General features: G+C 33.0%; 2 protein-coding genes across 9 annotated transcripts in view; one reads left to right on the top strand and one right to left on the bottom strand.

Moving 5' to 3' along the window:
- The window catches only part of LOC126736731 (heterogeneous nuclear ribonucleoprotein R), a 155,381-nt gene that overhangs the window by 5,919 nt on the left and 123,317 nt on the right, over positions 1-26,145 (top strand). The window lies entirely within an intron of this gene.
- Positions 1,010-23,169, bottom strand: LOC126736730 (uncharacterized). Its single transcript, XM_050441243.1, has 10 exons — positions 22,561-23,169; positions 20,406-20,622; positions 17,847-18,049; positions 17,656-17,785; positions 15,826-15,991; positions 15,564-15,776; positions 10,706-11,018; positions 10,338-10,640; positions 5,578-5,695; positions 1,010-2,586 (listed from the first exon to the last, which is right to left on the bottom strand). Exons 1-10 carry the CDS (start codon positions 23,034-23,036, stop codon positions 2,329-2,331), a joined length of 2,397 nt encoding a protein of 798 aa, XP_050297200.1. The 5' UTR covers positions 23,037-23,169; the 3' UTR covers positions 1,010-2,328.

Raw genomic sequence — 26,145 nt, 5'->3', positions numbered from 1 at the left:
TTGCCTGCGACTTTCCCTAGGATTTTCATATTCGCCATGACGCCGTCTATTGACCGGTACAACTTGAATCAATCCAAATAAGAAGGAACTTTGTCTAATATGATCTTCCATTTTGTAGAATTCATCAAACAGGAGCATCTTTTGTGCAGCCGAGATCAGTTTACATTTTAAATTATTACATTTGCATTCCTAAAACAAACAAAAAAATATTTAGATACACCGGTTTATAAATAATCCATTAAGGTTAACTTACCATGTTGTCTGTTGTTTTTCTTTTGGAAACTAAAACGCCTTTATAGTTTGTATATGGCTTTCCAGATAGCCTCAATCTTTTTCTTTCATTTAGGATACTTTCCGTATTTCTTTTTCGCCTTTTTCTGCCACAGCATTTTTACTGTTTTCCATCGTAGCGCCACGTTATACTGAAGTTTAATGATGAAATAAACAGACCAACATTGGTGGCACATAGACCCTTTTAACTTAAACGCAATGCTGGGACTTAGATCTTGCGCCATCTTTCGTCGCGTTGCAAAAGCACATTCTTGCGATTTGGCACTTTTTACCACCCTTTTTAAATGCATTGGGGCCAACAATTAAAACCTTTTTCTAATAAAATATAAAATTGGTCAAAATTGGCACTTAGACCCTTTAGAAGTTATGTATGCTCTTCAAATATGGAATCTTTTATAATAAACAAGATATAAAGGATTTTATAAAACGCCCTTCGTTTATTTGATTATTTACTTTTATTTTTTTCTTCTTTCTATTTATTTCTAGATTATTCTATTTTTTTACTTGATTGCGCAATTTCTTCCCTATTTTCTTTATTTATTCCACCCTGTAATGATTTCAAATAATAATAATATTCCCGAGTATATCATTTTAAACTGGACACTATATGGCGGGAACGAATAAAAATAATTCTTCTTTTTTCCGTTTTAACACTAAAAGAATGAAAATATCAATACTAACAATGGCCATCAAGGTACAAAAACTCAAGAATTTGTCAAAAAAAAATCTATTTAAAATGGTAGTAACTATAGATATACACACACAATATAAAAAAATCTATAAAATATTGTAAAAAATTCCAAATGTGGACGGAAAGCTTATATTACACATAAAAGCAGCGACATATTATTATGATTTCCACTATCGAGCTTATTTAACAGCAGATCCTTAATAATATCATAAAAAAGTTAAGTTTCCGCCTAAAATCCATTCCAAAGCGGTGGATTTTATGCCGGCTAATGAAAAGGAAGCATGTATCATATGTAGGGAAAACATTTATTGCATTGTTGAATTGAAAAGAAACATGAAGGGCATGCAAAAGTGCGATCTATTAAAATAACATCCATTTTTTTTCAAGATACTAAACAAAACGGTATAAATGTGTATCTTGTTCTTAAACATATTTAATTATATATATGTTTATGTATCTTTTATAGCTCTAATGAAGTTTTTCCGTTAGGTGTTTTCTATTAATTTTTTTTGATTTTAATGTTTGATAGCTCGCTTTCCTTTAGACCATCCCAATTAATCCATTTATTTGGCATTAATTTAAAAAAAATTAAGTTTCCTCTGTTTCCTACTACATAAACTCTGCTATTGCCTTAATATTGCGAGAAAGTAAAATGGAAATTTCATACAGCATGGTCTCTAAAATATTTGGTATATAAATTATATAAAAACCGAGAGTGTTGTACTATATTAACTGTCCGTTTGTAGCAAATATTCTTGAGGACACTTCTATGTTATTTATATACAAAATAAGTACGGTAATTCTAAAATAGACGGATGGATACCTTTACAAAGTACAACCCTAAGAGGCACATAATGAGTTTCTTGTATAACAGCAAACAAATTTTTACAGATTGCCTCGCCTATTAGTTTACATCTTGCAATTAAATTCATAAAAGATATTGTATAATAAAAGCTGCATGGGTGCTTGAGAAGCAATAACACCAGAAGCCACCCTTTATATACTTATTACATAAAACCTTTAAAAAAAGCAACATTACAGCTGTAAATCAACTACAAGAAATATCTAATTTATAATTGACTGTGTCAGGGAATGTCTTTTGGTTTAAACTATCTAATTGGTTAATTTTTTGTCTCATACCTAATAAAATCGAAAAAACTACCTAAAAAAACTTACAAATAAAAAGATCGCTTTGGACGGGCGTGGTTTTTCTAATGCGAGACGATTTTTACAAAACTTCTCCTCTCGCATATTAAATCACATTGAACCTAAGTTGTATATAAAAGGCACATTATCAGCAAGGCCTCATTACATATATGTACACAGTCTTGCCTAATAAAATAACGTCAACAAAATCTCAGTAAATAAATTATCAACAGACCCAAAACAGCCGTGACACCGGGCCGTATGCTACTCGCCCCCGCTAACCTACACCTAAACATGTCGAACCTGCTCAGGTTATTATCTACCATATTGCTAAATTCCGCTTCCATGAGTTGCCCATCGTAATAAGTTATTGGGTCCTCGAAGGGGTATTCGAAGCCTTGTTTGCACTCGCATTTGTATCCGCCCGAGTCGAAACCTCTGCCCAGAATAGGAACACACTGGAACAAATTAAACACGTTTTATAATTTTCCTGATTTATAATTATATTTATAACTAATTATGTTGAAGAAGGTTCCTCTTAAAACGCGAATAGGTGATGCAGGCAAAGTTACATAAAAATTGAAAGGTTTGCGTGACAGGTTACATATGGCATCTATAAATGTAATCCTATTTTAATCATCAAGTGACAGTTAAACAATAATAAAAAACTTTACTGACAAAATATTTGTCAAGCAAAGGAAAATATCTATGACTTTTGCGTAAGGAACTCCAATAAGCGAGTTTTAAGTAATAGTAAAAACACATTAAATGTAGAATCTCTTAATTACTCCTTTTCATGCATTGCAGATATCATTCTTAGAAGTATGTCCACTTGATTTCATGCCTGGCCATCTTCTATTTTTATCTATTTTTTATATCTGCCCGTATTTTCCCAATTGTATTTAAAAAAGTAAAAGTGGTTCCTATATGAAAGCAATCTCAGGTTTAATTAATAACTTATCGCCTAAGTTCTCTCTTTCCCATACTTTCTAAAATTTTTTAGGCAATTTTAAAGGATCAATTAACCATGTTTTGAAAAAAACAGTCTATTTACAGACATCCGATTTGGTTTTAGAAATAACAAATCTACAACAGACAATAGATAGACTCACACAAAATATAACGTAAAAAGGGAAATTGGGATAGATTCACATGCTTCTTTTTAGGATCCCACTAAAGCATTTGATTGTATGCAGTCATGATAGTTGATAAAATTATTTATGAATAGTTTTAGGCCAGTAGACTTTCCCTAAATGCATCGAAGATCAACAAGTTAAACTTAGCTTAAAAACAAATGCATTTAATATACCAGGTAATAGTTACATTCTTGTCTTATTTTGTGTGCCTACCATAGTTACATCTGCAAATATGTGCTATGCAATTCTGAACTGGGCTCATTCTAGTGTTAGCCTTGGGTGTAGAGATTTGTAGGCAATACTTCAGAGACCAATCAATGTTTAATTTAAATTGTTCCCTTAAAAAATCTCCCTGTTTAGAACTTAACGTATTCAGATATACACCATTACAGAACCAGACATAGTAGGAACATTATCACCGATTTTAACAGGCTTGCTAGAACCAGACAAGACTGTGACTACTAGAATATTGGTTTTAAATATCGTTCTTGTTGCGTTAGTTACTCTTACTTTGATACCTGCATTTCTATATGAAAGTTTGTATTCATTGTCACATTTAGTTTGCATTGTATGTGGATATGTAATAATTTCATTATCTACTTTATATATTATATGTATTGGCCTAATCATGGTTGCTCCTCCTACTAGGTACTACTAATATTGACTTATTTTTAACTGTATAGCTTTCAACAAGTTTTTTTTAAGATTTTCTGATAATAAAGCATGGTTTGATTTTATTTCAATATTGCACAGGTTGTTTATTAAACGGCTAAATTTAAAATATAATTTAATATAATAATTTAAGACAGTTTACCTTGGGTCAAAATAAGAAAAAAAAAGAAGAAAGTTCCTTTGGTCGATTTCTATCTTAGTATTTTACACAGATGACTATGATTTGCTTCCAATTTACTTCTGAATTCGTTTAATGTTACATTTTTAACAGTTACATTTAATGTAATAATTTTTGATTCCCATAGAGTCAAAGATCTGCCTCATGTAATAGTGCTGGATTAGATTTAGATTAGTTAGTAGTAGATTACTACATCAAACTTTCCAGTAAATATTCTGAATGAAAGGTTAGAATTTCATGTTCAGTAAAAGTCTGTCTGCCATCATCCCTATATCCCATGCCTGAAATTATTCTGATTGTTCTCCTCTGAAGGCCAAAGAGGCTATCCACGTAGGACGCTCTTGCTTATACAAATATGATATAACGAAGTACACAATGGCATTTATATGATTATTATTATATATTATCATTAACAGATTTCTGAGAAGCAAAATCTAACCTTCTATGGTAGGTTATCAATGTGGACATTTCACCTCAGCTTGGGATCTAATTTAGGAGAGGCACAAAAATTGTATATTACTGATATCCACTAATGAGGAATTTTCCAAAAATCCACGGTTAAATTTCTGTTGGGTTTTCAGTTTATTTGTGCAATCTCAAGCATCCTCCTAACAGTTTCAGTGTCTTCGGCAGACAGTCAGATTAGTATGTCGTCAGCAAAAAGGTCATACTTGACCAAACCTTTTAACATAGGTAGATCATTTATAAAGATTAGGAAAATTGAGTCTTGGGGGACACACCATCTACACTGACAATCTTCATCATCAAAGCTTAAATTTCTGCTAATTTCTGTGAGTTTATAGTATTTTAGCCCAGGAGGACACACTGTCCAAAAGCCTTGTTGGGGTCACAAAACAAAGAGAACAAATATTTATTGTTCGATCGATTATGTTTCTTAATACGGAAATATTTTAACGTATATCATGATAAATACTGTATTTTAGATATACCTTCAGAAAGATATCTAGAGGGTTTAAACCAGAGCTAACAGCCGCCCTCATACAATTAATAATAAATTTAAATGTTAAACAATGGAGGCATAATAAGTAATTACTGGCCACTCACAAAACTATCTACGATTTAAATTGTCCAAAATTTGTCAATATTTTTTCTTATAAATAGCCAAGGACTTAAAATTGTTCTAAAATTGACTCTATACGTACCCAAAGGTACAATAGATCAACAATGTTCTTTTTATGTATTGATGTATAATTGATTTTATTGAATAATTGGATAGAGAACTTCGGCCTCGTTATAGTACAATTTAAATAGATAGTCCAAGTCTGCCCACATTCTTTACTCTCAACTAGTCAAGAATTTACTTTTAAAATTGTACTCTCTTTACACAGAACTCTGGCATTTAAAAACCACTACACAAAATCCACTGTATTTTATTACCCTAGATTTAGTCAATTTTTTACGTTAATATTACAAATTATATAAGGGTTAAAAGTGCTACTTACATAAGACGTTTGTTGGTCACACTTGTGCGTATCCTTAAATGCGTTAGGGACATAATATTTATCTGGACACTGGTTAATGTCCAGTTTAAGTAGGTCCATAGTTACTGCTACAACACCTCTGAAAAAGTTTGAAATATTTTGATTATCTAAAAATGTTGGCTTTTGTAAGTATTTCGGCCTTAATTTTATTAATGCCAATAGCATTTGCAACACTTACTCTATAACTATATTTGTACATAAAGGGATATCTAACTTGGGAAAATGATTAGAACAATAATTAGTAATCACATTACTTTTGACACAGAGCAAAATGGCTGATTTAAAGCTCTTATCTTTTTATAAATATTCCACAAAACAATAACACTACAGCTATTAAAATCAACAAACAACATACAATAGACAATAACAAATTTTCTACATTTTTGAAATAACAATAAAATTGAATTATTGAAAAAATTATTTATTTCTATTGGACGACATATAAAAAGCAATAGCTGCAAGCATTCAGAAATTAGAGGGACACAAAGTCAATGGTCTCAAAAGAATTGACCATTGACTTTGTGTCCCTCTAATCTCTGAATTTTTATTATCAAGAGGTCTCTTCGAGAAAAATGGACTACTTTTTTGAATAGCTGCAAGCAGATCAGGGGCATCCAACATATTATTAATGATTCTATAAAAAGTCACATCTACATATTGCTTTATGACATCACAAGGAAGGAATACTCAATTTAAGACCAATTCCTCTCAAAAATTAAAGAGTGGAAATTCAAAAGTGCCAAAAAAACGAAACTGAGATATTGATAAAAAACTATATATAACATGAAAAAAACTTTGAATTTGTAATGAAATAGTTTTATTAGGCAAATTAAACAAGAATCAATAAACGTGTTATATTGTTATACACAAAACAAAAACTATCATTGAGATAAACTAATCATAACACAAAATCCACTAGAAGGTCCTAAGTGCCAACTATAATACACTGTCAAAAGGGTCTATGTCCAAAGGAGCCTTTTAATTTGATTGTGTTTTTTCTATGACATTATCATAAAACTGAACATATTTAACAGGAATATAGTCCATCATATCTTTTAAGTTTTTCAGCTTCTCGGCTGAAATACGGTTTCTGCAATCGAGGTCTGGAACCAATGCTACCGGAATTTCAGTCGACCTTTTTCCCTTCTTTAGAAGATTACAAGTGGTCCATTCCTCGAGCTGAGAGAAGGTCTTTTTGGTTTTAACCAACATTTCTTGCCCCTGTTCAATTTTAATCCAGGCTATTTGTGAAAATTGTAGTCTAGTCGTATTTAGATATTCGCCTGCCATGCTCTGAAAATCTTTAAAATCGTTTTTTTCCATACGTGGTACATTAAAAGGTCTTTGGTGGCGCGCCTCTCAATATCTTTTCTATATTTTCGAGAGTGTAGTTTTTTACAACGCATTTTCTCTTTTCTATTTGTGCAAAAATCTCTATCAGAAGTGAGATATGAATGGCCACTTATCAGAAATTTTTGCCTTTTCGTAGATACCCTTAGGAACTAGGTAAATCATCAACATTAAAATAATATTGTTCTTGTTTTGTCCTAAGCAATTGTCACCCCACATGACCAAATTTTTCCTTTAAGGAAAATTTGAGTGCAAAATTACTTTTCGCAGACCAGACGCTATTTCATTTCCACCTCTCTCAGTAAGTGACTCATCCCAGAGGCACATAAATGCATCATCTGTATCTGACAAATTAATTCCGAGGTTAAAACAGGATAACTGCCGACTGTAAAACATGTCAGAATGTGTTAGTGTCGGAATAAAAAGCACTTGTTCTAAATCAATCGAAATAGTATTGTCATCACTTTCTATTGTTTGTGATTTAGCAAAGTCGGTGTTCATTGTGACTCTTGCATTTTCCGCTTTACGATGATGCAATTCCAGTTTTTGCGTAACTTGTTTTCTTTCTGGATCGGACAATGAAATTGATTCAATTTTATTTTGATAAAGATCACACTTCGAACATGTATCTGACCGAGGCCTTCCGAATCTAAGATTTGGAAAATCCTTCTTAAATACCATTGAGTAATAACTTATAAGTACTAACGGTTGATTGTGGATATTTTGCATTGTACGCCAAAAATATACGATTTAGATTTAAATCTGGACTTAGAAATTCTGTGATTGACTTATTCCGGCTGTAGTGATTTTCCTCGCGAGGAAAGCTCTGAATATGATCCCTGACATGCTGACGGAATTCTGGCAAATACTTTCTAATTTTCGTTCCCTTACCACGTTGATCTGTGTACGTAGTATGTCCCATTTTCTTTTTTTCGACAAGTACTTGCACTCTTTTATGATTCAGTGCAAATATGTCACAAAAGGTTTTTCGACAAACCTGAACATGTTGTTCACTACCATTAGGAACAGTATAAGTAATCGTACTTTGGCGTCGACTTTGTTCTGGCATATTATACGTGCCGTGTCTCCTGCGACCTACGTTTGTACCTTGAATCAGTCCCAAAAGAAAAGTACCCCGCTTATCGAAATTAGCAGCTTCAAAATATTGACGAAACAGTGCGTTTCTCTGCTCGAATGTTAAAGATTTGCAGGCATATTTACAAGAACATGTTACCTGTAACAAAAAAGTGAAGTCATATTTGGGAGCTTATTTTAAGGTTAGAATTGCTTATCTCAAGTTCAGGCGGATTTTTTGGCGGCACAATAACACTTTTATAATTTGAATGTTGTAAACCACTAATTCTGTACCTTTTTCTTTCTTTTTTAACACTTTCAGTACCTTTTTGGCGTCTTTTTACTGCATTATCGCTCTGTTGTACATTGCCACGTGCGTCCATTTTACATACTAATGACGTTAAGTGCTTGGCACTTAGACCCCTTTAACCTAAAAAAGATACCTGCGCTTAGACCGGCTGCAGGTTTTGATACGGTTTTGAATAATACAAAGGTAATACGAAAGGCACATAGACCCTTTTGTATGCTTTTGGCGTTGGCACGTAGACTACTACACAAGTGTTACCTGAAATTTGCCGGCAGTGACACTTAGACCCTTTTGAATTTCCACTCTTCAATTATCGTTATAGCAATAAATGGCTGCTAAATACAGGATGCGTATTATAAAACTGATCCGAAGAAGGTACAATAAATATCAGCCACAATATAAAAATCCCGGAAAAACAAATTAGTAGGTCAGTACTAATGGTTCTTTTTTTTGAAATTTTAATTTAAGCCTTGATTTCAAAGATCTTTCCAATAATTTAACTCTGTATTTGGTTTTGTAACTTGGACTGAGCAGTTTTATTTTCATAACTATAATGAAAAATACCCAAAAGCTCTGGCTACAGATAGTTGGCAGTATTTAAAGCATTCTTTTAGGGAGATTTTTTTATTTCTTCCAAGCATTGGAAATAGTTTTATATATATATTTTTTTTAAATTTTATTCCATACTTTTAGAGTAATTGTTTTAATCTTTTTGGCATTTTAAATTATTTTTCTATAGTAGCTTTTTGTTTTATTCCAAGAATTTGAATAGTTTTTTGTTGCCATTTGAAATATGTTTTTATTTTGTCCAGGGATTAAAAATAGGTTTCATATGTTATAGGTTTTTTGAATATATTTTTTCTTTCATTCCAGTTTTTAGGGTAATTTTTAACATCTTTCAAGCATGTAAAAAGAAAATTCAGTTTATTCCAGGCATTTGCAATCGTTTTGTATATCGTCCATGCATTTAATTTTTCGTTTTATTCCAGGAATTTGAATATTTTTTCTTTTCATTTAGAAATACATTTTTATTTTGTTCAGGTCTTGGATATAGTTTTTACTGTCCTCCAGACATTTCAAATTTTATTCCAGGCTTTTAAAGTGATATTTTGTAACTTTCAGGCACTTTTAATTTTTCTACGTATTCCAGCCGTTTTGTATATTGTCCAGGCATTTGGTGTCGTTGGAGGTAGTTTTTTATTTTATTCCATGAATTTGAAAAATTTTTTCACTTGAAATAAGTTTTTATTTTGTCCAGGCCTTGGAAATAGATTTCATATCTCATAGGTATTTTAAATATTTTTTTAAAATTTTATTTCATACTGTCGAAGTAATTTTTTTAATATTTCAGGCATTTTAAATAATTTTTCACTGTATTCCAGGCATTTATAGTAGTTTTGTATATTGTTATTGGAGGTAACTTTTCGTTGTATGCCAGGGTTTTCTTTATTTTACACTAGGGAATATTTCACACTTTATTTCAGGTCTTTAAAGTAATATTTTTTAATTTCCAGGCATTGGAAATAGATTTCATACCTTATAAGTATTTTAAAAATTTAACTTTCAGAGTAATTTTGTTATCTTTTCTATGTGTTCCAGGTATTTATAGTCGTTTTGTATATAGTCCAGGCATTTGATGACAGGAAGGAAGTTTTTCGTTTTATTGCAGGAATGTCAATATTTTTTCCCCCTGAAAAGGGTGTTTATTTCTTCCAGACCATGGAAATAGGTTTTCAGGTCTTCCTGCTACCTCAAATAATTTTTTATTTTATTCTAGTCTTTTGGAGTAATTTTTTATATTTCAAGCATTTGCAGTTCTTCTGTATATCGTACAGCCGTTTAAAGTAATTGTAAAGTTACTTCCTACAGTCCTTATTTTGTCCCAGACCAATTCATCAGCTATCATTTAAGAAAATAAGCTTTACAGTATTAAAAATAGTTATTTGTTTCGATACTTTTTTGAAAGACTACTCATAATATGTATACTCACTTAAACTCTAATCGGGCCTTCAAGCTGTCCCATCCGAAAAACGGGGCAGCATATTTAATTTTCCACATCGGTACTTTGCCGTAACAGTCGTAATACGGAGCGGTCCAGTAGCCATGATCCAATTTAGCTCCCCGATAAAACGTGGGAAAATGCTCGTACTTGCTGAGACTCTCGCCGGTTTCGTTGAAACGCACTTTGATTTTCATCCAGAATTTTTCCAGGTCGTCGAAGTTGCTCGCCCAACGTTCTTTTAAGTATTTGTACCACGGTTTGTTGAGGTAAACTTCTTCGGACTTGTTTAACCTTTAAAAGATGTTGTTTAGGTGCAATACTCTCTAATACTACTCGAATTTAACAACAAAGCCTACCTAGCCAAATCTTCCACGTTAAACTTTCGTCCGTTCAGCGTTCTTTTATAGGCGTAAGGAGCGAATAGAGTCTTGTTGGTGAACTTGTTCATTTCCCAATAAGTTCCTGCGGACCAGATTCGACTATTGCCCAGCACAATGGCCAACGTTTCTCCGATCATTTGGTCCTCGGTTAAAGGTTTGTCGGCCACCCTTTTACCTGAGTATACTTGAGTGGGATCGGACACTTGCAGGAAGACGCTGATGAAATTGGCGAGACGTAGCGCCATTTTGGCTTCGTTTTCGAAAAACTCTTCTGCGCCGAACATTGTACCTGTAAAGGAAATTATCATTTAAATTATTTCTTGCTACCTCATTTTGTAAGCTTGCTTAATTTTTTTGTTGGGTATAGGTCAAAAAAAAAACAAATTACTTTAAACGATCAATTTATATACAGGGTATTACAAAATTCGGTGCAAATATTTTAAGAGCATATTGTTGAAATTCAAAGAGGATTATTTTTTTCTATAAACATGTATTGTAAAATACCTCCCCTCAGAGCTACAGCCGGCGCAAATTGCTTGAAGAAAATCGATTATTTGAAATCGTAATTACGATTATGCATTCATTCTTGATGCATAATTGTAATTACGGCTGATAATAATATTTTATTAAGAAGTAGTGAGGTTAGGGATGTATGGATTAGGGATTACTTTTGATCGTAACTTTGACTTCAAAACTCATCTAAATAATGTCGTTTCAGCTGCCTCTAAATCTTTGGGATTTATTAGTCGCAATAGCAAGAATTTTCAAAACCCTATTACACTAAGAATTCTGTACTTTAATTTTGTTAGATCCGAATTGGAGTATGGTTGTCTCATTTGGCATCCAATTTATCCGGTTGATATTATGAAGCTTGAATCTGTGCAGCGCAAATTTTGGAAATATTTAGCTTTCAAAGAGGATGGTGTTTATCCTGCTAGAGGACTAGTCAATGCTTTTTTTTAGATAGGTTTGGAATGGTATCCTTGCAAACCAGAAGGTATAGATTAGGAATTACCTTTTTATACAAACTCTTAAATAATAAAATTGATTGTACCGATTTACTAAATCAAATTCGGTACATAATTCCCAGGTTAAACGCAAGATGTTCCTTAAATTTTTATTGTCAACGTCCTAGAACTAATATGCTAACTAGAGCGCCGATAAATTATATCTGTTATTTGTTTAATACTTATTGTACACAATGTGATATTTTCTATGATTCTTTGAAAGCAATAATTAGCAAGGTTAATTGATCTATTACTGTCTTCTATTGTTTACTTATTTTATAGTTTAGGTTAAAGTTATTTAAGTTTAGGTTAAGGTTATTTATTAAGCAATTTTGTTAAAATATTTTTTGTTTCTTTTTTCTCTTTGGTTTTTTTTTGTTATTTTTTTATGAACTTCCATCCGAGTCCATACTTCATATTTCCTGTAATTGGGTGACTTACCTGTTGGAAGTATATGATGACTATTTATTATTAATTCTTCTGAAAAATTGCGTGTCACCGGTTTTTGGTTGCTATTTTTATTTTTCATCCCAAAAATGGCGTAAATCCAATGTTAGGGTAAAATTCACGGGAGCTTGCCCTTCTGATGGCCCTTTCTTATGTTTCCTTTAAGAAAAAAAAACGATAATTTTAGATTTCTTCATGGCTAATTAGATAGTGTTCTAGATTTTTAAATTTGTTATTGGAAACGTAAGATATGGGTCATCAAAACAGTAAACCTCCCTGCATCGTTCCCTAAAATTGGGTTTACACCATTTTTGGGACGGAATATATCAAGAGGATCCCAAACAATCGGAACATGCAAATTTTCAAAAGATTTTACGCATAACTGTAGTCAGTGCTCCAAATAATCGATTTTCTTCAAGTAACATCCGCGGGCTATAGCTCTGAGGGAGTGCATTGTAGAATACATGTTTATAGGGAAAAAAAGCCTTATTTTAACTTGAACAATAAGCTCTTGAAATCTTGTAACACCCTGTATTTTGTTTCGATCTCTATGAGATCATCCCCAGAACTCTTAAAAGATACACAAATCAAATCATGTATTCTGCCATAATTACCAAGATTAAATTTTTGGACACAGTAAAAGTAGATAACAATTAATGCTCAATTAAAAGTATGTAAGTTTTCTTCAGTCTAATTTAAGTATTTTGCATAAAATTAATTCTTTTGAAGAATTGATAATTAAGATGTAAATCACAACTAAAACATTTAAAAAAAATGTATACGTCGATGACATTACTAGCTTGCCTGCTGACCAAATTAATGTTAATTTTATTACATTTAATATTTTTTATTCAAAACTGCAATTTACGATTGAAATTGAGTCTAACAACTCAATCCCTTTCCTTGACATTTTATTTGTTAGAATTAACGATAATATATAGTATAAACAGATTGGTATCAAAAGACAACTTTGTCAGAAAGATTTTTAATTAAACTACTTAAACTCTAATCAGTCTTTCAAACAAAATGTTAGTATTAAAAAAAATCAAAAGTATAGCACTACGACTGTCTGATATCTATCTAAATCTTCCTTTTAAATATTGACTATCCACCTAAATTAATTCTATGCTGTGAATGCGATGGCGTTTATACTGGTCAAACGTCAGGATATTTGAAAGCTAGAATTTCTGAGCATAAAAGAATATTGTTGTCCATTCATTCACAAAAATTCCATCTAGACAGCATAATTCTAAAAAGAGACAATCTAAGCAATGCTTATTTCAGCTTAATTAGCCACATAAAGAACAAAACAAACTAAGAGGACCATATCATAAGATCCTACATTATACCAAGTATATTTATCCTAACAACTTATCAATGTGTTGGTTTTTTCCTTTATAAAGAACTGACAAGAATATTAGCTGTTTGAAAGACGGCTATCTCACAACTATTCGCCAAAGGTATATGTATCTACCAAGGCAGATTACAAGAAAAATTAAAACAACTGTAGACTACAAAAATCTTTTACAACAGGATGATCTCATAGAAATTGAGACGGCCAAAATATACAGCGTGTCCCCTTAAGTTCACACCATATGAAAAACTGTTTTATTATCAATTAAAAAAAATAATCTTGATAAAAAATTCTGCTTGGTCCATAATCAAAACGCAACCATCACCTATTAATTTTTTCCAGTCATATACCAGTTATATCACAAAATTTTAATTTTGCTCAAGTATAAGTTGTTTAGGATGCACTGATAAACCGATGATTTCTTGATAGTAAGAATTGTTTTACAGTGAACGGCAAATAAAATTTGTTAACATGTCGGTGAAGTTTAGTGTGGAAGAAAAAACAAAAATTGTGTTCAATTGCTGAAATATTTAACAACAGAAATCCAGGGAAAAATATACACCATACATCAGTAAAGAGAATTATGGAAAAATTCAAATCATGTGGAGATGTTAATAATAATTTCAGCGTCAAAAAATCGTTACAAGATTCAAAGAGATGAAGTTGAATATAATCCTATATACACTGGAAAACCCTAAAGTGTCTGTGCAAAAAAGGGCATCTTCGCTTCCAGACAAAATTGATACATCCACAATATCAATAATTCTTAAAGAGAACAAGTTTCATCCAAATAAACCACAATATATCCATACTTTAAAACATGGAGACTACGACAGACGAGTAGAATTTTGTTTTCTTATCCAATGATTCCTTTTTTGGCTAGAAAAATCATTTTGTCTGGCGAACCTACTTTTACCTCTAATGGAACAGTGTCTTCGCAAAATTCTCGATAGTGGACTGGCTTTACTATTTAAACTTTCGATCAATATTATTTTAAAATTAACGTTTGGTGTGACATTTACAAGGATAAAATGATCGACCCTTTTTTTCGACAATCTATGACTTATCTCAATGATATTTCAGTTTTTTACAAAATCAGTTGCATGATTTTCTTCGTGACCTTCCAAGACATGAACGATAACGGGTGTGGTATCAGCAGGACGGCGCAACATGTCACAGTACGATGAAAGTAAGATTAAAACCTTGAAAATATCTTTAATAGAAGGTCATTCTGATATCTTTGGCCAGCTAGGTAGCCAGATTTAACCCCATTAGATTTTTTCTTATGGGATTACTTCATGCAACACGTATATCAACACAAGCCAACAATGGAAACAATTATGACGGAAATAATTCTAAGTATAACTCCGAATATAATCAGAAATGTATTGAGCGAATTTTCTTGTAGAACGGAAACCTGTATTGTAAAAGAAGGCTGATAGGTTGAAGCAATAGTGAATTGATGATGAACTTGCACGCTTGTCAAGCAATTAACATTATTAGTACTGTATACAATATAATTATTGTGAAATAAATAATTTTGTTATTTATCTATTAGTTTAATGCACTATCAAAATAATGTAACATAGAGGTTAAGAAACGTAAAGGTTATCACATGTTTAACGAATAAAAAGATAACTAATTTAAGTTTTCGATATTGTCAAAATTTAAGGTACTTTATTCTGGAGCAAAATTCATATTTTATGATATACCTCGCATACCACTGGAAAAATTTATATCTAATGATTGCATTGTAGGTTTTGGGCCAAGCAGAACTTTTTCTTTGTTAATTACTAATAAAAAAGTTTTCCATATGGCGCGAACTTAAGTGGACACACTATATAAATCGATCGTCTGCAGTAGTTCTTTTTGGATTTATTTGCTAATAAAAGTACAAACTTCCCTGTTGATAATCATCAGTACCATTAATGTAATTGAAAAATTGCCTTGGATTCAGAGGAAGAAAAGTATTATTTTAATAGAAATTATTACGTTTCATTTCATACTTTAAGCAATAGTCTCTTACCTCCATGTAAAGTTAATTCGTCAGGTTTAAACTTGTGACAATTACTTTTTTTGACACTGTTAATGAACCGAATGGCCTCGTGAATGTTAACTACTGGCTGATTGAGGGATTCAGGTCCGGGTACTGGATATTTATACTCCGGATGTCGGTCCACTTCTATTTCTCTCACGTACCATGGTGCCTTTTCCCATTCGACCGGTAACTTTTGGATCCCTACAAGTATCAGATAGACCGACATATCAGCTATAAATATTCAACTTACATCCGATCTTTTTACAGTCGAATCCATTATAATACTGTTCCTCGGTGGCCCTTTCAAGGATTTCGCCCAAATAAGGGCTGCGTATTTGTAAAGGGCGTCTATAACCTGGCCGACACCGACATTGGTATCCTCCGCGACGAAAACCCCAACCATGAATTGGTTCACACTAAAAAAACATTCATTTAAAATCAATTAGTTAACTCGTTCGTCTTTTTGAATCATTTATTTAAGACACACTATGCAAAATATGTTATATAAGTAAAGATTACCCACTGCAGCAAAATGTTACAATAGGGCTAATTTAGACCTAGTACCAAATTGTGGGTTTTATTGGTGGTATTTTATTAAGTCCTCAGTGGCTTACACCAAGAACTTAAGATGGTTTTAAGAACGTTATTTAGGAAATTTAAACGTAGGATTAAAGTGACAGCTGACTTTTGAAAATTTATTACACTGTTTGTTAATAATGTATTATAATCTTGCATAAACAAATTTATTTAAAAAAAAAACAGTGAGAATTAAATAAATTAAAAGTATAAAAATCATGAGAGTGGAGAAAAATATGGAGCACTATTGGTTGTTTCAAAAACATTCGACGAGGCAATAAAGTTAGTAGGGCAAGGACAAATAATATATTACTTAGTGGAATAGTATTAAATGACGTTCAAGATGAGGTCAATTATATACATGAAGTAGCCAGGTTAGTAACCTGTTTACCAGTTCCAGAAATACGTATTGGCGTAAAGCCAAAGAGTAATGAACCATCGACAATTATACAGAATCAATTTAATAATTTTTATATGAGATGTCAATTCAAACAAAACTTTTATCTCCTTTTCATTCCAATTAACCCCCTTTTTCTCTTATGGACATTTACTATTAGCCTCCTTTAAAGATGTCCTTTTATCACCGATATTATAGAAAATAATGTTACGAATACTTATGTGTGCTAAAGGCAGAACAAAAATAATTTTTGAGGTTAACTTAATTCCTTTTCCAAAGTGAAATGTCAAAAATCAATATAAAATTAATTTCTGGAATAAAACCCACATCGACACAAATGATATCCTATTTAGAAAGGCTCAAATTTGCGTACTAATTTTTAGGACACGGGTGTTTACATCGACAAGACTAAAAACGACATTAGAATCGTGTCTCATAAATAGTTAGTACCGATGGTGTAAACTTATTGCAGGTATGTGTGTCCTTTATATTTTATTCTCGACACATATTTCCCTAATTGAAGGTCGAGAAAAGAACATCTTTAAAAACTGGAGATTATTGACACCAATGTGTCATTCTATTTTTCCAAATATTAATTATGCCTTTTTCTGGTAATTGAAATTATAATTCCAGGCAGCTGAAGGCACTAGAAAAAAGACTAAAAGTCCTTATAAGAATCAAATTCTTCATCTTTAAGTGCCTGGAGGGATGCTGGATAGTTCAACTGCGTAGAAGAAAAAAGTGTTTTCCTATTTTGTAACTGCATGTTTTTCCTATTGTAGTGGGCTTTTTAGGCTACTACATTCGGAAAAAAAAATTCCCTGCTAGATTTTACTATTTTTCCAGGCAGTTTTTTCTCAACTTTCTCTGAGAAACTCAGTTTCAATCTCGTTTGGTTTACGTGTCGAGAATAAAATAAAGAGTTTGGTTGGTGGTAAAACTGTTTTGTGATACAATATGTAGACAAGCAAATTATTAAAAATTACAGTTTCATAAACAAAAATAAACTTATTTAAGCAGTTGTTAAGTTGATCACTTCGGCTTCTTTAAATTGGAAACAAGAAAAAACCATGATAACCTTCATTAAAATCTATCCGTATAACTTACTTCGGTAGTTTCGTTTTTACATCTGGCAGTTTCGGCAAATCGGTTCGGACCGTCATTTCCAGGTCCCTGCGGACATTGGTTGATGTCTATCCGCTCAAATTCCATCTCGACCACGGATACTGCTGTGTATCTAAATATAAAAATATAATTATCACGATTGCTGAAAACTGTAGGGTAGTCGTTTTATTTACGTGGGATATTCTATATGTCTAAATCCGGTGTGTCTTGGGAAAATGTCCGCTATGGGTACCACAGCGGCTACCAGCCATCTGTTTGATCTACCACAGTCGAAGTAGGGACGAGTCCATTTTACTGGTCCGGGGTTTTCGTCGGCCCCCCGGGGTCCGTGGAACGTGAACGTTTCGTTGGTGTTGTTTGCGTAACGAATTTCAACCTAGAATTTCGTAAAGTACATATTTTTTACTATTTACAGATACAAATAGTTTATTAATGTTATTATAACCATACAATATTTACATATGTCAAAATAATGTTAAACAGAATGTCATCACAGTTATTTACAAAATAAATCAATTAATTAACACACATCTTTTCAAGACATACATACCTTTTTGAAAAACACAAGACGCAAATTCAATTATTGTATTAAAATATTGTACAATGCCTTGAATTTTTTTTTTAATTCTTTTAGAGGTACAGTTCCCTGGTGATAATATACAACTGTATATGAAAAAATCCCAAGCCATCTTGACACCACTTAAGTTTTCAATAATTTGGCACAAGGTTTTAAGTTATGGCAAGTATCAGGGTTATGCTGAAGTAATGTGTGCGACATATTTTCCAAAGTGTGCTCTTACGGAAAGCAGGGTTTATAATGATCCCAAATGATAATATTTAATTTTTTTATAAAAGCACCAAGGCAATTTTCTCTGTATTTTAGTAGAGCAACTTCAATATTCCAATCAACACATGCAATGGAAGTGTACTACTTGGATAGATATCTGGCCGGTCATTTATGTACATAATAAAAAGAAGTGGTCTCAATATAGAGACACTCAGATATACCCACAGTTGGACAATGGGTTTTTATAAACATGTAGTACAGTTTTTCATGTCCTACGTATTAGAGAGACTGCAATTTGTGAAATTTTCATTGGATTATCTCTATATATTGCCTCAAATAGTGCTACTGGCAGTAAGTTTTTACTGATTTCTGTCATGACTGCAAGTAGGGTTTATAAATGGTGAGAAGTTAACAGACTGCCACTCAACCATTAAAAATGTAGGAAGATGTCAATTCCTTTGCTGAAAGATATGATTGACTTTGGTTACATAATAAATGATACCACACTTCCTAATTGTGAACAGAGTCCTGGAGGTCTTTGTTGATAAAGACCTTACCTTTAACTATCATATAGATCATAAGACCCTAGCCTTTATTATAAGATCAACAGAACTATTTTCTAATACTTCAAGCAGAACAATTTGGTTTAAATTTTTAGTTAAATCACACCTACTGTATGTATTTTTATTATGGTTTCCTAATTATGCAGTTCATATTAACAGGCTTGAATTAGTTCAAAGAAAATTCTACAAATATATTAGTTTTAGGTTGGATGGTGTATACCCTGAGAGGGGATTGAGTCAGCAGTTATTGCTTTCAAGATTTAATACACTGTCTCTTCATTGATCTGCTGTTTGTGGGAGTTAAGTGTTTTATATAGAAATATGCAACAATTAAATTGATGCTTTAGATCTCTTATCAGCTTTGGATTTTGCTGTTCCCTGCAGCCATACAAGAAGACACAATGTATTTTAATCTTAACACTTATGGCACCAATTTGACCAAGAAAGAGCCCATATATAATGAAAAATGAAACTGATTCAATGATTTTAAATAATTTCCAATCTGTTTAATAGGATTTGTTATCTTATGGACAATAAACCTTAATTTAAATAACACCTTTTTTTAACACATGTTTTAATCTTTTCATGAAGATGCTAACATTGTTAGCAAAACACACGTTGAGAATAAAATAAAGAGTATTGGTTAGTGGTAAAACTGTTTTGTGATTTGAATAACACCCTTCCTACACTGGCCCTTTAATCCCTTTTGACCCTTTTGATCTCCCACATTCATTAATCTCAATCATACCCTAGAAATGTTGGATTTAATTTTGAATAACACACAAAATGGATGATGTCCAGTTGAACATGTCCTAGTTCCTATGGAAATATGGCAAATATTAGGATTTTAGTTAACTTTACACATTCCATTTTTAAGAGATTTCTTTAACAAAGAACTTGTAATATTAAAACACTGACATTCACTACATCAACATTTGCCCACCATCTGATTACATGTCAGCAAAAAAATTGTCATTTTTTCATAGCCAGACATCAGTTGTGTAAAAATCATTTTGTTTTTGAACCTCATCTACATAGGACCTGTGACACATACATAAATATGTGAAATATTCAAATAATTATACAAACTTAAGGTAAAAACCTTATTTTGGGTTAAGGATTTAGACAGTTAAAACAGTTTGTGTTAGTACATGTTTCTGGTCAATAAATGTTCCAGGAATATTCAATTTCTCAATGCAGATTATCACGTACAGATCCCTGAAACATGTGTTATAAGGGCTGTAGTAAGGAATTATGCTGTATGCTTTAACTTATGACTATTAATCTCTTCGACATGTACATTTTAGAGGGTTTTGGTGGTCTAAATCTGAATGTGTCATTTAGAGAATATTCTTATTTACTCCTTGACAAGTCATATTTACCTGATAAGTTGTTTTGGTGTCATGTCTTGTATTGACCTTATCGGGCAGCCATTTCTTGTACCACTCATTAATCCTATAATATTCAGAAGTATAGTCTGCACTAGTGTTGGGCTTAATGGCACCCAAATCATGAATTGTAAAAGTGTTTAGGGTAGATATTCTTTCCAAGTGCACTGGATCATTGAAATCGTCTGCTCGGAATGTCCTTGGGGCAAACCTAAAACAATATTTTACTCTTTATCAATTGGAATCATTTATTGGTGCAAAAATGTATATAACCTTTACATAAGTCAATTAAAAATTTCAATTACCCATATATTAATCTAACAATACTAACATCAAAACACTTCAGTCTTTGTTACAGAATTATATTAGAATTAGCATTGAAAAATTCCTCAAATGAATCTAAAATTCAAAAGTGTTTTACCCTGAATTTAAATTCATTAATGGGCAAGTCTTTAACAGAGGTTGGCAAGGAATTAATAAACTTAACTCCACAGTAGGATGATCCACTGCACAAATATGGTGTTACCTCTAGTAAATTGATTGTGAGTGTCACAGAGTGAATCACAACCTTAGAAAGATTCCTGTTAATAAACAGCAGGCACACCAGAATAAAGGCACTGTGTAGAGTGAGAACCTAAAATGTCTAAAATGGAGCTTACAGCAATCTCTGTAACCCAGACACATAATCATCCTAAACAACAATGTTGCAGAATAAATATTTTGGGCATAGACCACAATTATTAATCGGATTATATGTCATTAAGGTGTGGAAATAGCTGAAATAGGCTGCCCTGAGTGTGGAAGTGGATATGGAACTAGCCAAGTTAAAGATGAGGAAAGTACATTCTGGTAGACATTTCCTACACATGACATTCCCTGTCAAATCTTTATTTATTTATTTATTTATTAACAGAAAACGCCACATACATAAAATTACTTTAACAATTAAGTCTATAGTAATAGAAAAATCAAAAGTTAAACCTATATAACAAACTAAATACAAATTTTGATAGTCGATGGTAAACATAATATGAAAATATGATCAACTAAAGCAGTTTCTTATATTTTACACTAAACTTACTGAATAGCATAAACAGATCAACCTGACTAGATATTTCATTATAATGTCATTGCACTACAGAAATTGGATTGTTGTAGCCATAATTGGTATGATGAAAGGGCACCTTAAATAGATTGAAATTTCGAGTATGCTGACATGGAACATGAAAATTAATAAGGCTCAAAAGTTTAGTAGAATTAATCTGCCCATTAGCAAGTTTATGTAAAAAAAACATCTGACCACAATGTCATGTAGATTCTTGTGTTTGAAAAAAATTTGACAGTCTTTAAGATAATTTATAGTGAAATATCATCATCATTAGTTAACCTAAAGTCTAGCAGCCTGATAAACTGGACAGCTTCTAACAATTATCTAGGTAACACCCACAAAGTTCACAGATACATCCAAGTTCTGTTGATGAGTAGCAGCATCATTAAGGAAAAAAGTTATGTGTTGGGTCTCTGACTCATTCAAACACAATCTATTAAAAACAGTGTAGTTTCTTAGAAAGACAGTTGACTCTTGTGCCCTCAGACATATATTTAAAATTTTTTTATCTAAAGTCAAGGAAGTAGTATCATTAGCTTACAAGTAATGGATGGAATAGAGATGAGAATTGGGCGGGTCATTAGCATATACCAAGAATAAAATAGGGCTAAGGACAGATCCCTGTTTGCGCCCATGCTGAAGGACCAAAATGTTTGACCTACAGCTCCTCAAAGTAAACAGACTTAAATTATCACTTAAATGGGATGGCAGAAGTTTAATACTTTTATAAACGAACCATAGAACTTGAGTGTATAAAGTAGAATATTGTGTCTTACACATTCAAGTGCCCTAGTTAAATTGTCGAAAGTCACATGTTCAAATACCTCAAGAAACTTCTTGAACAAGTCACTAACTGCTATGATAGTAGAATGATCCTTCTGCCTGTCCTGTTCCAATCTGATTCTTAAGTAAAGCTTCAAAGATCTTTCCGATAATTGGAACTAGGGAAACAGGGCAGTAGTTTCCAACATCTTAAGAACAGGTATTATATTTGTATTTTAAGACAAGTTGGAATAAATTAAACAATAATGAAACACTTACCTAGGAAAAGTCTTATTAAAAAAGCCCCTATATGAGCTACTATAACTCATATTAGGCGAGAAGTATATGGCACTGGCATTGATATGTTTATTAGTGGATACATCGGCTACGGTGGATAACAAATAGTACATCATTCCAGGATCGTATGTATCATTTATCGCCGGTCTAATAAACCTGCTCTGCAGTATGTAACTCCAAAAAAAGGCCCTGTTGAGGGCCATGTTGTGCAGGTGCAACAATTGGGTCCTATTGGGAAACACGGGGTTAATATTGACCTCCTTGATGTCCGGCAAGTGGGAGACGACGTCCTCGGGCAGGTAGAGGTCGCGGAAGTGCTGGACCTCGCAGTTGTCCTTGTTTATGGCCCTCACGGCCCTGGACACCTCGTCGAAACTGTCCAGCGTTTGCCATTCAAACTGGCCATTGGTTAATAGTAGGACGTGTGTTAGTAGAAGCACGGACGCTAGTCGCCACATTTTCGGTTCGAAATTGAACTAGAGGGCCTTGCCCATTATAACCGTTGAGTCAGGTAAATAATTAAGAAAAAATAACACGTCCGTTAAAGGCGTGTAGGTGGTTGACTGTAGAAGATATAGAAGTTTTGTTTGTCCCGGTGTTAAGGCGGTGTTGCCACGTTTACGATCATTAATTTCCTTAATTTTTTTTCGTTTCGTGATCTACGAAATTTTGTAAAGTAGGTACTTTTTTGAGTTTTTAATTATAATTACCAAGTTTATGCGGGCAATTGAACCACTTTAGCAATTAAACCGGTTTCGAGATAATTCAGTTTGGCTAGTGTTTACATGAGAAGAAATGAAATGAAAGGGATTTCACCAGGTCTTTACCATGACCAACCTAGAAATTAAAAAAAAAAAAATGATTGAGTTGAGAATAGTTTATCGGGTCATATTTTGTTTTTATTTTATAATTCTTTATATTTTGCGACACTATAAAGTACAACGACAATAAAATCCAAGAGTAAAAAACCGTGTTGGAATTTGGATTTTCTCCCGTATACACGGAACCTTAATGCGCATTACAGCGAGATCATCCACATAATTTAAAACGTTTTAAAATATTGCGACGTAGGCACGCTAAAACAGTTTACGGGTGTCTACACATGCGTTTTTTCTTAATTCGCATTAACGGTTGTGTGTAAACATTGTAATAGATTATCTTCCAATATCTATTTCATCCGTTTATTTTAATTTAAAGATATTTATTTCACAACGGCAACGTGGGATCCATTAGCGAGAGGGGCGATCGTAATCGAAATAAAAAGGCGTGTTTTAATCGTAACAAGTGGTTTGTCTATAGGCAACCCAACAACACATCAACATATGGTTTTCCAACCGTAGATGTCGCTTTATACATTTGAATAACCTCTTACCGCTGTTCTCCCACCGTTCAACGCATTAAATACAATAAGATGAATAGTCTCACGGCAGGGTCCTGCCGAGTCCAACTCGCGAAGCTACATACGGGGTACGTGTTGCCACATTTTCGCTTTGAGGAAGGTCCCCGGACCCCGGGTAGAAAGTACCGTCGGTTGTCACCGGCTAGTCGCGTCCCGACGCCGATCGTCGACAGGGTTTTCGACACTGGTATGGCGGCGCGACGTTTGTCATAGCACAGTGATGTTTGGAGTTTCTTCTGAATAATATCGGAAGGGATTACAAAACGGGGCCCACTACGGCAGGACTCTTTTTTGGATGAAATTTCCTTGAAGGCTCTTTTGTACTCTTATTTGGATAACTATTTTTTGTACCATATTTGGTTACACTCACATCCAGACAAGAATTCGTAGAGAAACTCTAGCGTCCTCTCGATATACCCAAGCGTCGTTTACAAATCACCAAAAACTAGGCAATCCGCTATACTCACAATTGAGAATGTTATTTAGAATCAGTCATATCGAGTGATCGTGTCGAGTCGTGATTTTAGAATCCCAATGTCAATGAAAAAAATTAATTTGTTCGTGACAGATCATTCGTCAACTTCATTACCGTTATTTAATATATTTTTTGTTGGCAACACTGAAAATGTTCAGAGTGGCCAACATCAAAAGGACACAACCACTACAAAAATGGCGGCCACCAGGCAGTGGTCATTTTTGGGTATCGTGGCCATATGTCCAGGTATATTTATGAAGTTGGTGCATGTGAGACATCATTGTAAGCAGGCACCATTAAAATGTCTATTCAAGAGTGCCAAAAAAAATTAAATCGGTTGACGGATCAACGAATAGTATGCTAAAATGCCTGGGAATAATGAATATTTTATCGACGTCATACTTTGGTATGTCTAATGGCTATTCTACAGGGTGAGTTTTTTAAAGTGTTACACTGCGATATGTCAAAAACGGCTGCAAATTTTTTTTTGACATTTTGGTGACATTTCAAGTATACCCGGGGGCACTTTTTGTGATATTTTTGACATTTGTCCCTTCACCCCCCTAGGAGGGGGGGAGGGTCACTTTCTTATTTTAAATGGAATGACGTGTTTTTTATTCTTAAATACGAATCTACATAAAATATGAAGTCTGTTTACAAAAAATTTTTAAAATTACTCTGCTGGTTACGGAATTATGATCAAAAATGTTTTGATTAAATTTAAAAATAATTAGAATATTTTACCATAATAACAGCCGGTTGCCATGGAAATCCTACTGTTTATTTTACTAGTATGGATGGAAATGAAAATCATAGTAACAGTAGGATTTCCATGGCAACATAACAAGCAGTGTCACATAAAAATTTTGACGTGTTAATAACAAGTAAATTGTGTTTAAAAAGAAAAAAATTGAAGCGAATTTCGGTGTAGAAGTAGATATGTTGTTAATTTTGGGGGAGTGCAGAAAAAATTATAGGGAGGCTGCAGTAGTGTGGGCCGAGAGGTTTCCGGATATTCCAAAATCTCATATGGTCTTTAAGAGACTGGAGACCAGAAGTCGTATGACTGGTAGTCTAAAAAGTAAACGACGAAATTGGATTAAAACGCAGACAGATGAAAATAAGGCAGTTGCTGTATTAGGAGCAGTAGCTATTGATCCTCAAATCAGTACCAGGCGGCTTGCTTTAGATGCTGGAAGTAGTCAATCATCAATTATAACAATTCTGCACCGGTACAAGTTTCATCCTTACCACATTACACTTCATCAAGAGCTTTACGGACATGATTTTGAGAATAGCATTAATTTTTGGATTTTAACAAAAATGCGTGAAAATAACCATTTTTTGAGAAACGTTATTTTTTCTGATGAGGCTTCTTTTAATAATTGCGGGCAGGTAAGATTTAACTTATTTAAATTAGAACATATTCAAGTTTTGGTTGTTTGTTTTTCTAAAAGGTAAACAGGCACAACATGCATTACTGGGCAGCAAATAATCCTCACTGGATGAGAACTGTACCAAATCAACATCCCTGGTCTGTGAACGTATGGTGTGGTATTTTCGAGGATAGAGTTATTGGTCCGCATTTTTTCCAAGGTCATTTAAATGGACAGGTCTACACAGATTTTTTAAGAAATCAGTTACCTCGTCTACTAAACCAAAATTTAAGTCCTAACCTATGGTTTCAGCAGGA

Source organism: Anthonomus grandis, chromosome 5, assembly GCF_022605725.1.
Source record: "Anthonomus grandis grandis chromosome 5, icAntGran1.3, whole genome shotgun sequence".
Classification (NCBI taxonomy): Eukaryota; Metazoa; Arthropoda; class Insecta; order Coleoptera; family Curculionidae; genus Anthonomus; species Anthonomus grandis.
The sequence above is the reverse complement of the archived record's forward strand: the minus strand, read 5'-3'. Positions and strand labels throughout refer to the sequence as shown.